Source organism: Megalobrama amblycephala, linkage group LG24 (assembly GCF_018812025.1).
Source record: "Megalobrama amblycephala isolate DHTTF-2021 linkage group LG24, ASM1881202v1, whole genome shotgun sequence".
Taxonomy (NCBI): Eukaryota; Metazoa; Chordata; class Actinopteri; order Cypriniformes; family Xenocyprididae; genus Megalobrama; species Megalobrama amblycephala.
In genome coordinates, this window is record NC_063067.1 from 15,378,497 (window position 1) to 15,392,228 (window position 13,732).

The 13,732-nt window shown below is 36.1% G+C and overlaps 3 protein-coding genes across 5 annotated transcripts in view; 2 read left to right on the forward strand and 1 right to left on the reverse strand.

The window, feature by feature from the left end:
* Nucleotides 1-2,257: 2,257 nt before the first annotated feature.
* Nucleotides 2,258-3,994, forward strand: si:ch211-66i15.4 (uncharacterized protein LOC560315 homolog). The gene is made up of 6 exons (XM_048178550.1): nucleotides 2,258-2,402; nucleotides 2,495-2,640; nucleotides 2,721-2,819; nucleotides 2,909-3,036; nucleotides 3,599-3,716; nucleotides 3,855-3,994. Exons 1-6 carry the CDS (start codon nucleotides 2,384-2,386, stop codon nucleotides 3,918-3,920), a joined length of 576 nt encoding a protein of 191 aa, XP_048034507.1. The 5' UTR covers nucleotides 2,258-2,383; the 3' UTR covers nucleotides 3,921-3,994.
* Nucleotides 3,995-4,134: 140 nt separating this feature from the next.
* On the reverse strand, nucleotides 4,135-8,506 carry taf8 (TAF8 RNA polymerase II, TATA box binding protein (TBP)-associated factor). Of its 3 annotated transcripts, XM_048178548.1 has the most exons (9): nucleotides 8,279-8,506; nucleotides 7,600-7,759; nucleotides 6,529-6,627; nucleotides 5,753-5,815; nucleotides 5,534-5,658; nucleotides 5,287-5,434; nucleotides 5,043-5,185; nucleotides 4,655-4,758; nucleotides 4,135-4,579 (listed from the first exon to the last, which is right to left on the reverse strand). In XM_048178548.1, the coding sequence occupies exons 1-9, from the start codon at nucleotides 8,324-8,326 to the stop codon at nucleotides 4,573-4,575; spliced, it is 897 nt and encodes a 298-aa protein (XP_048034505.1). In that variant the 5' UTR covers nucleotides 8,327-8,506; the 3' UTR covers nucleotides 4,135-4,572. The 3 variants fall into 3 exon arrangements, with proteins under 3 accessions (XP_048034505.1, XP_048034504.1, XP_048034506.1); XM_048178547.1 differs by having other exon boundaries at nucleotides 4,135-4,758; XM_048178549.1 differs by lacking the exon at nucleotides 8,279-8,506 and adding an exon at nucleotides 8,102-8,223 and having other exon boundaries at nucleotides 4,135-4,758.
* Nucleotides 8,507-11,116: 2,610 nt separating this feature from the next.
* ankrd52a (ankyrin repeat domain 52a) overlaps nucleotides 11,117-13,732 on the forward strand; it is a 36,835-nt gene continuing 34,219 nt past the window's right edge. Inside the window, 3 exon segments of the mRNA XM_048179284.1 lie at nucleotides 11,117-11,325; nucleotides 11,969-12,052; nucleotides 12,256-12,334. Of these exon segments, the coding sequence (XP_048035241.1) occupies nucleotides 11,299-11,325; nucleotides 11,969-12,052; nucleotides 12,256-12,334 (190 nt within the window). The 5' untranslated portion in view covers nucleotides 11,117-11,298.

Below are 13,732 nucleotides of genomic sequence, written 5' to 3' on the forward strand. Positions count from 1 at the left end.
CGTCATTGAGATCTTGTAAAGGAACAAAACAGACCATCATTGAGATCTTGTAAAGGAACAAAACCGACTGTCATTGAAATCTCGTAATGAAAGAAAACTGAACAATACAGTACATTACAGGAACAATACAGACTGTCATTGAAATCTTGTAAAGGAGCAAAACAAACCGTCATTGAGATCTTGTAAAGGAACAAAACAGACCATCATTGAGTTCTCGTAAAACCGTGAAATGAAATGAAACTGATGGAGATCTCACTACCGAAAAAAACCGACTGTCACTGATATCAGTTGAAAACCATCAGGGAACAGAATCCGATGGCAAAAAATTCAGAATCTCTTCCCCCATCCCCATGATGAGATTTGTTGATGTAGTGGCTTAAAAGATGCTGATTCTATCCTGTGTGTGAATAGAGCTTAACCAGCCACAAGCTGGGACTCTAACTCAGGTTTCCTGACGTGCAACAGAACTAGATATCAGCACACTGCCCACTAGGCTATTGGTAACAACTAGCATGAGCTAGTTTAATAAATATTAGAACTTTATTGTGTAAAAAACATGGGGGAACAAAATCTGATTGCAACAACTCAGCTGTCGGAATATTTTCCCCCACCCATATGATGAGAGATGTTAATGCAGTGACTTAAAAGATGCTGATTCTATCCTGTGTGTGGATGGAGCTTAACCAGCATCATTTTAAAGGTTAATTTTTTGTGCTTTTTTTGCCTTTTATTATGACAGGAAAGTATGTAGACAGGAAAGCAAATTGGAAGAGAGTGGGGGGGACGAGATCAGGAAAAGTCCACAAGCTGGGACTCGAACTCAGGTTTCCTGACGTGCAACAGAATTAGATATCAGCACACTGTCCACTAAGCTATTGGTAACAACTAGCATGAGCTAGTTTAATAAATATTAGAACTTTATTGTGTAAAAAAACATGGGGGAACAGAATCTGATGGCAAACAACTCAGCTGTCAGAATCCATTCCCCCACCTCCTTGATGAGAGATGTTGATGCAGTGTCTTAAAAGATGCTGATTCTATCCTGTGTGTGGATGGAGCTTAACCAGCATCAGTTTAAATGTTCTTTTTTTTTTTTTTTTGTCTTTTTTGCCTTTTATTATGATAAGAAAGTATGTAGATAGGAAGCAAAACAGGAGAGAGAGAGGAGGATCAGGAAAAGTCCACAAGCTGGGACTCAAACTCAGGTTTTCTGATGTGCAACAGAACTAGATATCAGCACACTGCCCACGAGGCTATCGGGAATAACTTGCATGGGCCAGTTTAATAAATATTAGAACCTCATTGAATGTTCTCCATTAAGGTTTAGCAGTGCTAGGTTTCCATTGATAGACCCTACATTGAAAGAAATCACTGTGAAGTGAATTTGTTTGTTCTCAGACAAAAAAAAAAAAAAAACTTAAAAGATTATTTATCAGCATCTAACATCAATAATAGTTAGAGACTGTTTTCATTTAAAACACACACAAAACATATAAAATACATTTATGTGGCAGGATAGTCACAAAATTATATACAGCGGTACATCACTTCCAGATACTTGGACATCATGACATGGATCGAAGAAGATAGAATTTGTAGTGGTAGTTGACAAGACTTCTTCCCAATGCAACTTTATAGGGTAAAAAACAGCAACAACTATTATTTATTATCGTCTACATAGAACGTCTAAAGCTAAAGAATTTTATCATTACTTATCAACTTGAAAATGTAGGATAAAAATTATATGTAGGCCTATAAAAGACTTGTTTCCCTTGGTTGTTATTCATAAGACACAGCCAAGTATTTATAAGTCCAAACACAAGGATCAGATAATACTGCAGGAACAGAACAGCTCTTTCTTCCATCACTCCTGATTCATGAATAGACAATGACAAGTACTTAAGAACAGCTTTAATATACTATAGACAAAATAATTATATTACTCTTGTAAAATTACACATAAAATTTTCTCGGCTATGTAAATCAGACATCGTATGGAGAGGTGTTACTCGAAAACAGTGCATATTTGAGATCTGACTGGTCTTCCACATGTTCTGCTATCAGTCCGCCCATAGTTGGCTTTAATGATCTTTATTAATCCCCAATCTGACACATGTAAAAAAATAAATAAATAATAATAATAATTAATCGACATCCTACCATTAGAGTAGACTACATACAGTATATGTGTCCAATATAAAAGTACATATAGCCTAAACGCCCAAAATCATAGCCAATAAATACAATTATAATAAATTAATAAATACATAATTTAAAAAAAACGACTTCTGAATCAGTTATGAATACATCGGAGTTCCATTTGATCCACATCATCAGTTCGTTTGCACCTGGTTACCATGGTTCTAGTAAATATTAGGGCGCTATGGCGACACGGGGCGCAGGTATTGTAATTTACTCATCAGTAGACAAAACTGCATCTTATTCCATCAAAAATGAACATTTGATTTTTTATATGTGTTTATCAACTTTAAAGCTCCACTGGTCGCGTTCGGCAGCTGCCAGAAACGTCTAATTTTTCCAACTCACTTTGCGCCTAATCGCATGGGCAATGAAATGCTCGCGCTGCACGGATCAACTGACTCCAAGGCACTAGGACCCGGATGTTACGACAACCACACGGTATGAATGAAGGCAGAGCAGTTAATAATTTATATGCTAAGCGACGTGTTATTCTTTTCATCTAACTCATCAGTTCACAGGTGGGCACTCTTATATATGACCTCCAACACAGACCCGAGAGTAAGAGGGGATATGTGTTAGCAGCCCGCACTGCACCACGCTTTCTGCCTCCATTTAAGGTAGGCACAGTTTATGCATTTCTATGTAAAATCGCAACCATTTCCTTTGTTTTTATTTAAACAAAAAACTGCATTGCCTGTCTTTATAGACAGCCACCCCTTCACCATGGGAATATCAGCAGGACTGGATGCAGTCTAAAGTGTGTCCTCCAGGAAAAACTCCCTTTAATAGTACCACTGTAAGACTCAGACCTTCAAATGCAGACTCAAGCCCTGGGTATGATCTTTTTTCTTTTTTCATCAAAAGATGTGTGTTCTAGTAATACAAAGCAACCAATATAGAATAATAGTTTTAAACCTTTTTGGCTGTAGGGCCCCCCATTGTCCTCAACAATAATCGAAGACCCCATGATTTTTTTGACCCGATAAAATATACTAGAGGTTGGAATAATGTATTATAACTTGGAAAATGTATACTATAAAAATGCATGTATAAAATGAGAACTGCTAATCTAGAATAAATTTTCCTCCATATTTATTCTATTTATATACTGAATATATACAAGTATGTAACCACTAGTGAAAATGTTTTTTTTTTTTGTAATTTAATTGTTTTGCATTAGAATTCATATCACCAGAATAATAATCTAAGTGAAAGTTTAATTCAGAATCATTATGAATTTCAGAATGACCGTCTTGAACTCCATAAGTTTGCGTAAAACCTGATGGTTATGTTCTCCGATTTGATTTGAGAATGATTCAAAGAACATCCTAAAATGTTTAATTCCTGGTTTAAATTAAATGATTCACAGACTTTCTATGTATATTGTTTTTTTCAGTCCAGGGGCATATGTTCATAATTCCATCCAAAACAAGAAGGTATCATGGCCAATGAAATTTGGCTCTCCAGACTGGTCAAAAGTGCCACTGCTGGAGAGAAGAGCACTGCGGACTGAGGTACTGATATGTCTGACACTCTTCTACAAACTACTAATCAAAGAAACAATAAAAGTGTGTACACAACAGCCTTTTGAGCTTAACGTATTTTTCATTAGCTAATATAGATTTTTAACTTCATGTGTTTTGTCCATGCAGCTCCTCCATGACAAAGAGTTTAAGAAACAGAGGAACAGAGTGGCATATCTACGCTTGTTTTACTGATGACACTAAAATACTACCACAAAAATGGAGCGTTATTCTCAAAGTATACAAACATTAAAGCTTTCAAAGACAAATTCTACTTGTTTCCCATTTCATAATATGTTCAGTTCGGAACCATAATTGTGAGTTGTCCTATATTAAGACACATTCCAGATACATACTTAAAATTTAACTAATGTATTAGCAAGTAAAGTAACAAGACACGGGACACACGTTCATAATGGAGATGTTTACTTTATCCCCACATTCTGGTTTAATTTTCAACTTGTCCTTTTGAAAGGATGCCTTAAAATAAACAATAAAATACATTACCATAATTCACAATGGAGTAACAAATACACACAAATCAAAAGAGAATGTCATGTTTCTGATGTGTGGAGAACTGTAAAAACTAAATTATGTTTCAAGGGAAGGGATCAAAACACACTGCCAAAAATCAACTGTAAGGGGTGCTACTCTTTAGGGAAGGTTGCCTTTGTGAATTCCATGTAATATTTTTAAGATGTACAGAACAGTCTGTCATAAGAATCAAAAGTCATTAACATGACGGACCATTGTGTGTTTCCAAATTGCAGTTGTTGAAGACTCCTCATGTTAGCTGTTACTTCAAGGGGCACAATGTGATTAGCAAGTGCTAAGAAGTCATCATTCGTCATAACCTGCTGATGTAGAAGTAGTCGAGTCAATATATCAATTTTCATTTTTTCCTTCTCACTTTGGGCTTTTTGACTGGCCTTAGATATGGGTTGTCAATCATGTTTTCTTCATTGGCCTTCCCTGTAGGCACAACACCACCAGGTGGCAGCACTGAGTTCTCCTTATCTGTGCCTGAGTCATCCTAGAAATTCAAAGAAAAATAATTATTTATTTAAAAAAATAAAATATTAAATGATGTATACTAATAGAATAGATAAGTAAATTATTATTATTTATTTATAATATATTATAAATTAATAATAATGTACTTATTTATTCTAATAGTATGCATTACATATGTGTCTGTGCATACTTTATATATTTTTTTTGTATTTTACATACATATATGTTAAACATTACAATAAAAGAAAACAACAGAAATGCAAATATTTTCTTAAAAAAAAAAAAAAAAAGCTTTATGCTTGCCTGGATACTGTGACTGGGGTTGTTCTCGGTGTCTGTCTGGTCATCCTGCTCAGATGAATCTGTCTCCTCCAGTGTCTGTAGCTCTAGTTCAGAGGGCAGCAGGGCACTCAGGTAAGGGATGGAGCTCGGCCTTGCAGCGATCACTGATTACACACACATCACATGAATAAACATTCATTAGAAAGGCAAAAGGTCAGTCAAAGTAAAATGGGTCACTGGTTATATCTGGGACAGAAAAACTCACAAGGAAATGCACTGATGTCGTCCTTAAAAAGGCTTTGCGTCTCTCCGGTCTTGGCCATGAAGCGTGTGAGAGCACGCTCCACATCTCTCCTTTGTGATGCTGCCTTCTCTCTCACCACCTGGTAATCTGACACAGGCTCTCGAAAGGTCTAAAACACACAAAAGTGAGATATGTTCTTAATATCAGCGGTTATTAGGCTGAAGGATCACATAATAACAGGGCAACAGGTGAGCAATAGAGGACTTACTGGTGTTTTGATGTATGTATGAGGATCTGGGAACTCTGGGAAGTGGCTGGGGATGTGTGTTGGATGAGTGCGCTTCTGTCCAGCCGTGAGGGCTTTTGGGACCACTGGAGCATTTGTTACTGGAGCTGTTCAACGCAAAGTGTTATACATTTAAAAAGGAACAGTTACAGCAAATTACATAAGATAAATGGATATATTAGTGAAAAACGGTACACGTACGTGCAGTTATGACCATCCTTTGGGATCTTTTGGCATACACTGGAAGAGTATCCACATTAAATCCTGCAAATGTGAAAAAGTAACACTAAAATGATTCAACCACACAAGTACAGAGCTCCTAAAAGTACCTTTGCAAAAAAAAAAAAAGTAAAAACACAGACTTTTGCATGCGCACAAGAAATTTTTGCATGTGCGCGAGAAACTTTTCAGAAACTTTTCAACTTTTTGCGGAATATAAAGGGGAGGCTCATGCTTCAATAATGACAAGGGAATAAGTAGTTGGATTCAGCCTTATACTAGAAAAATTGCTCTAACAAAATATAAAATTTGAGCATTTTTTATCAGCCTAATGAACGCAGCCGTATTGCACCATCAGCCCATTTCACGGCACAGTTTCTGGGCCGTCACAGAGGATAAGCGGATATAAGGCAGTGAAATTAGAGGTATACTGCCCTAACAAAAGCAAATTGAGCAAATTTTTTTGCAATCTTTATTAATTCATGCGCATTCATACTCTCGTTTTCTTCATAGTAAAATGGCAGTGATGCACAAAGGAAATAGGTAATAGTATACTGTACATAAACTGGAAATTGTAATGCATGAACGCAAAAAAATTCACATGTGCACATGAAAATTTTCTTGTGCGCACGCAATAGTTTCACATGAGCACGCTAAAGTCTGTACATTTTTGATTTTTGCAAATGTCCCTTTAGGGGCTCCGTAAAGAAGTGAAATCTTTTATACTTTAACTATATATTGATAAAAGGGGAACCAACCCATTTCGACCAGTGTGATGACCACATCAGAGAGTGTAGGGGTGCTTCTAGCTGTATGCTCACAGTTTGCCTTCGCACAACGTCCAACCTCAGTGATATCTATCACAAGACAATGAGACTCTTAATGTAGAAAACACGTAAAATAAACTTCTGTTCATTTTAAATTTGAAATAAAACTTCAAATGAACACGATATGTTTATTTGTAATACTAGTAATATAATTTATACTAATAGTATACTAACAGTATAATTATTTTATAATTAATATATAATTAATTAACAAAAAAAAATAATAATAAAAAGTTTTAAACACTTATTTAGGAATGTAACTAACAAAAAATAACCCTGCAAATTCCATGATATTATTTTATTTATTTTGTAAATGCCATGATATATATATATCATGGCATTTACAATGTAATTAAAATATCATGGAATTTTCAGGGTACTTTTGTTAGTGAAAGAAATTTCAGGAACTCCAGCGTTCCTGGAAAATATGTTTCTAAAGCAGGGTGCACTCGTTAAAAACAGTCGCGCGCAAAAAGACTTTTACAGCAATCCATCCACAACACTTTCAGAGATGTGAACTGCATTTACATGTGGGAAATGGTGGCTAGCAAACAAATACAATCTCTAGCATTATTTTTGATCATGGCTTTTCTTAAGAACGAAAGCTGGAAAAAATGAAGACTTATGTGTGGACCAAGTAGTGGATTGTTGTTGTCGCACTAATTGGGTCATCAGGTTCTGCACTCTTTTTTTTTTGACGGTTGTCATGGGAGAGGCCACACTGCATGACTGACACTACCAGAATTTCATCTGAGGTCAAATTTGATCGTAATGGTCATTAATCGGCTGTCGGTGAACGTCAAACAAGCGTTCAAAGACTTCAGATTTTGGACTAGGATCACAAGAATCTTTTAGGATTCACAAAATTTGCCTCAGAATGACAAATAGTGGCCAAAATCATACAGTGTGAACCCAGCTTTACATCCAAGGATGATCTGACAGAGTGTCTAAGCTTTTAAACATATCACAGGTGACCTGGCAAAAGGTAAATGAAGGACTCACAGCTCTGCATCATCTCAGTGAGTGTCTCCACCGCAGCTTTCTCAGCGCTCTCAAAGCCACACTCTGTCAGCAGAGAGCTGACCACCACCTGCAGTGTGCGTCTACGGGCCAGCTGATAGTTTTCTGTAGGACTTGTGCTGGTCTTACTGCTTCCAGAGCGCTGCAATTATTAAAAGAGCAGATTATTAAAGAGCAGGATGTCCCATGCATTTTTTTTTTTTACTTATCTGCATTAAAAACTATAAGGCAATTGTTTGGCCATCTCAAAACCAAATGTTGACTCCTGCCATTTATGGTTCTAATCAAAAAGATTAAACCAGCCTAAGATGTTTTGCTGGTCTTCCAGCCTGGTCAGACAAGTTAAACATTTTTAGAGACAGTGGTAGCTTTTTGGGTGTGTATTCCAACAGCATTTCTGGGGATATGAATCAAGACCACTAAGTTTGAGACTTTTGCTAACAGGCACTGAACTGTTACTAGATACCTCAGCACATTTACTGACCGTTTCTATTTCATGCATAACATAATAAAACGTGCTTGCATTTGAAACAGTGTCTGCTTTTAAATATAGGACACATTTGCGCTTAAAAGTGCCTTATATTTCAACAAAGTCATAAAGTTATTGTTGTTTGGCTAAGCTAGCAGGCTGCAAGCAAGAGAAATGAAAGGAGATATTTACGCTTCCGGAGTTTAAAGATGCGCTCCCCATCATTACAGAGTCTGCCATTTTTTCCTCTAGTGCTTTTTCCTCTGGTGTTTAGCATTCGCAAATAAACTCATTTCTCATTTCTCAGTTCTGCGTTTCCTAAAGATTGTATTTGTATTTTTTTATATATTGAGTGAAAATGGCAACCCTGTCAGAATTTCCAACAGTGCCACCGGAAGGTTGTTGTTTCGCTGTTTCCAAAATAAAAGTTACAGATGTATGGAGTAAAAAAAAAAATGAATGAAAAATGAAAAGAATTTTGTGTTATCTTTGATATCGTCTATATGCCATTGTACTCCTAAACGTTGAAAAAATAACTTTTAATACATATGCATATTTATAATTGCTTTAAAAGACAGAATAGTTTGGATGCATAAACTTTGACTTGAACAACACAACATATGGAAAATGTTTCTCCAACATTCATGTTTAAAAAAGCATGATCCTAAAACTATCTATCTTGAACATTCTAAAATTTTAATTAATTCTAATTTATTTTATTTGTTTGAACAGAAGAGGGCATTTTACACATGAACTCCGTCATGAAAAGCAAAAACCAGAACGCGCCTCATCCTGTTGAACCGGTATAGAACATCTACTGTAAAGTCTCATCAGTTGTTCAATAGGCCTAAAATATTTTTAGTTATCATTATCTGCATTAAAAGAATTTTATACAATCAATTTTTATATTATTTAGTGTGTCATTCTGCTTTCTAAAGACTAGAAATCTTGATATTGTGAGTATACTTCATTATAATTTCATCCATAGTTTTGTGCTGGAACAATGTATTGTTAAAAAATACTTAAGTTGTTTCTTTTCAGGTTTATACATCTAATGCTACAATGCAAAGGTGGAACAGAAGAGCTTTTGAAGTTGCAATTATGTGTTTTTACACAGACTGTTTAATGCTGCTCATTACTTTTTTCAAGTAACGAGTAAATTAATACATTACTTTTATGTTTACAACAAAATTACTTTTCCTATTTTTTGACTGACACCTCTCCAGTCCCCAATGTTGAGAGAAATCAGAAGTAAGGTGCAGAGGTGTTGTGTGGGCTGTGTAAACATGAGGTTAATGTAGTTCTAGACTAAGGGTATGGTTACATGGCAACGATGTACTAATGTAAACGTTTTTCCTTTGCTTTGTTAGTGTACAGTTGACATTGTTGTCAAAACGATCCCTGTTTACAGGGATCTGCGAAAATGACTAAAAATGCTGTATTATGCATTCCAGGCCAGTAGTTGGCGATGTCACTTTGTAAAGAAACACCACGCGCCTTTACACTGAACTTGTAATATGCATGCGCATGACGTCACCATTTTCACAAATTTGTGTTTTTGTGGTTTACATGGAGATATGATAATGGTATCATTTTCAAAAACTTTTCGAAAATGTTTGTTTTTTCAGGTACCCAAAACGCCATTGTCATGTAAATGAATGGCCAAAATGCACAAAACATCACATTTGTGTTTCATTTTTGTTTTTATTGATGAAGTAAGAGTGTTGAAATTTCTTCTTCTGCCCACTGTAAAAAAAAAAAAAAAAAAAAAAAACATTCTTCTTTAATCCAGAATGGCAGCATAGCTGAAAGGTTTGTTTGAGCTGCACTCTCTACTGTACAGGCATTAATTTGCATTTCCTTCAGCCTGAGGCTTATTCATTTCATTTTTGGTGTGAAAGGGCCTTTATATTTGCTAAAATATAACTTTTTTTATTAAAAAACAAACAAGCAAGCCCAGCGCAGGTTGGAAAAAGCAACGCAAAAGTAACGCAAGACAATACTTTCCATAAAACTAAGTAATGCAATTAGTTACGTTTTAGGAAGTAACACATTGTAATGCATTACTCTTAAAAGTAACTTTCCTAACAGTGTCTAATAGTCAGTAAAAAAATGATTAATTTAACTTAAGTTAAAATTAAATGATTAATTTATTGAGTATTTTCTAGTACAATATCAAGCTAGTCATGCACAAGATAAAGGGATTTTTATACATGAAATATATAACTAACTTTATATTTTAATAAACTTTATGGCCCGGTTTCACAGGCTTAGCCTAAACCAGGACTAGGCCTTAAGGTGCGTTCAAGTCCTCCTGGGAAGTTCGTATTTACGAGGTGGGAAGTCGTGTGTACGACGGTAGGTGCGTTCAAGTCACTTTCGTCGGAGTATGATGGCGGTGTGCCTTCTCTTAATTAATTACACAAAATAACAACACTTCTGCTTCTAGAAAATGTAGAGCAAAGAATGTGCATTAGTTGTATGTTGCTTTTTTATGTTTTTTAATTAATTTATGAAGCCATTGTAAACTTTATTGTTACATATTACATTTTTATATTGTGATGCTATCGTATTTTTTGCTGGTAATCAGCTTACTTCGTTGTAAATAGAAAAGCCTGACAATGTCACTGCTAAATACATGTAAGTATTGTGGTATTTCACTATGTTTCTGACTGACACGCCCCCAACTCGTACAGATCAGAGAAAATTGCGAGCTTCCCACTGGTATTTACGACATTGTGGTGGCGTTCATGTCGGTTCTGCTCATAAATACGATCTTTCCGACATGACTTGAACGCACCATTAGTTCATTTAGGATATTTAAGTAGCTTTTATAAACATACACTAAAAAAAAAAAATTACTGGTGTGCATCTTGAGACAAAACAGTGGCACTGACATATTTAAAGATATGTCAGTACAAGTTGCTTTCAGTTAAAACAGCTCAAACATGCATTTTAGTCTAGGACTAGCTTTGTCTGTGAAACCAGGGGTATATGTTATAAGGGGGTCCTTTGCTAGGTTTAGCTCATAGGCATTTATTTTGAAAGTTGGTGCAGCAGGCGGCCATCACGCTGGTGTCGCTATTTTCAACTGCCTCACCAGCTAAAGACGCACTCATCACGTCTATAATCGCAACACAAGATTGTAGTCTTGGTTTCCCAGCCTCGATTCCTTACTGATGAGGGACTTTCGGCCCGACTGACACAGGGAGATGGGGGTACTCAATATTTCAGACCAGGTGAGGGATATTGAAACTCCACGAGTGGCGTAAATCAAGCAGTTTGTTGTTCGCTTTCTGCGCTTGTATGCAGTGCCTGATATGTTAGCTAGCTCTCCGACGATGGATTATCCCATTTCCCTCATAGTTCTCGCATTAAAACGTGTGTTTTTGTTATTAATTTTGGTGAAAACATCACGGGTTTACTATATAATGAGGGTAGGGATATCCAAGAGAGGTTAAAAATGAAAAATAACCCTTCTATCACGCCCAGACGTTAGCCAGCCAACTAGCCTAATGAGCTGGGTGTCAGCCAGCCGCATAGGAAAACATCTATTGTGTGTTTATATTTTTAAAACGCACATGTGTATTAACCTATTTAACAAATACTCCGGCTTTTTTTAAAATAAATTTCATTATATAACAATATTGTACGCATATTTATCCCATCTACGTAGATACAATAGCAATGTGTGTTATTTTGCTGCAGCTTGTTAATGATATTCAGTGAAAATCATATTTGATTATAATTATACACTTATACACCTCACTTTTGACACTCATAGTTTTGCATTGCAACTATAAGTTGCCCAAACAAAGGGTTTAAATTTTGTTGTCATGTTTCATAGCAGTATCATAACCTCCACCTTTTTTCCTCCTCCAGCCGCCTCTGGTCCAGGCCATATTTAACCGAAATACTGATGAAGTGAAGTTATTTTTGCACAAGAAAGATGAAGTCAATGCACTGGTATGTTTTGAATTGCATATATTAGTGTGGGCATAAATTATATGTATCATCTGCATGTGTGATGGCGTAACAATTCAGTATGAACGGACAGATTTTATGGATGACTGTACATATGGGCTGTGCTGGCCTATAAAAAATTGACATTGTGGAAAGGAAAGTTAAAAACAAATCTGTTGACCTTTTTTTCTCCATTCTCGTGTCAGGACCAAGAGCGCCGCACACCTCTTCATGCTGCTGCCTGGCTGGGGGACGTTCATATAATGGATCTTCTCATCAGTGCAGGTATGAAGTTATACAGCACTGCTGCCACCACATGTAGTTATGTTTTTATTGATAAAACAGATCATTCTGGTCTCAAATACTGATTGGTCAATACAGAATTCAAGCCTTGCTACAATGCACAAAATAGTAACATTTAATGGCCCATTCACCTAAATTCAGTCTATTTCAAGGTTTCCTAAGGTTGAGAGTTGATGAAAAGCTAATAATTAATTTGAGGCCCCGGGTCAAGCTCAATAACAAAATAAACGCACAACAAAAATGTCTGGTGAGCAAACTGCTGTTAAGAAAGCATCTGATCATAGGCCTTGTGTAGGGATGGGCATTTTTGGCAATTTTTCATTTTGATCATCGATAGGTTTCAAAAACAAGTAATTGGGGGGTGGGGCGTGTGCGGGGGTCGGGGCATGGTCATCATGGAGATAATGAAAATGTCTGAAGACCGTTATGAATATTAAAAAACCTGTCTCTGAAAACATGAACATGTGATTAGAACACTGTTAGATTATGATTATGATGCAGCAATGTTATTAGTAAAGAAGGAATAGCTGCTTGAGGTGAGTGACTTTATGCCAATAAACTGAAGCCCGTTCTATGACACATCCTATGATTTTAATCAGATAACTTAGATACATAACATAGTCGTAACATTACAACTTGTATCTGCACAAAAGTATGCAAATGCCAGTGAACTCTAAGTTACGTGCTATAGCGAGAGTGAGAGAGAGCTCCCGCCGTGGTGCGCTTTCATGATTGCGCGCTAAAACACGGGCAAGGACAGAATTTACTATAGATTTCTATGAAGTTTTCATTATAATGCTATTTTTATGGCAGATTTGTGCTATATTTTTATCTACATTATTAAGTGATTCCATAAATTGCCTGCGTGTTTTCGAAGCCATACGAATTTTATGAATAATGAGCCAATTGAACAAATATGACAAAAAAAGCACTGCTGTATTATTATAACATCAGTATTTTTATTATTTTTATTTTTTTAAAAGAAACATCTAAAAGCAATATGACCATCTCAAATAACTCATTGCATTTGAGCATGAAACTAAACACTGATTTGCAGCGCATTCAGCATGTTAATACATGTTGATATCCCAACACATCCTGTATTAGATTAATCAGATGTAGCTATTAAAGGTGCCCTAGAATTAAAAATCGAATTTACCTTTGCATAGTTGAATAACAAGAGTTCAGTACATGGAAAAGACATACACTGAGTTTCACACTCCATTGTTTCCTCCTTCTTATATAAATCTCATTTGTTTAAAAGACCTCCGAAGAACAGGCGAATCTCAACACAACACCAACTATTACGTAACAGTCGGGGTGTACGCCCCCAATATTTGCATATGCCAGCCCATGATTGAGGCATTACACAAGGGCAGC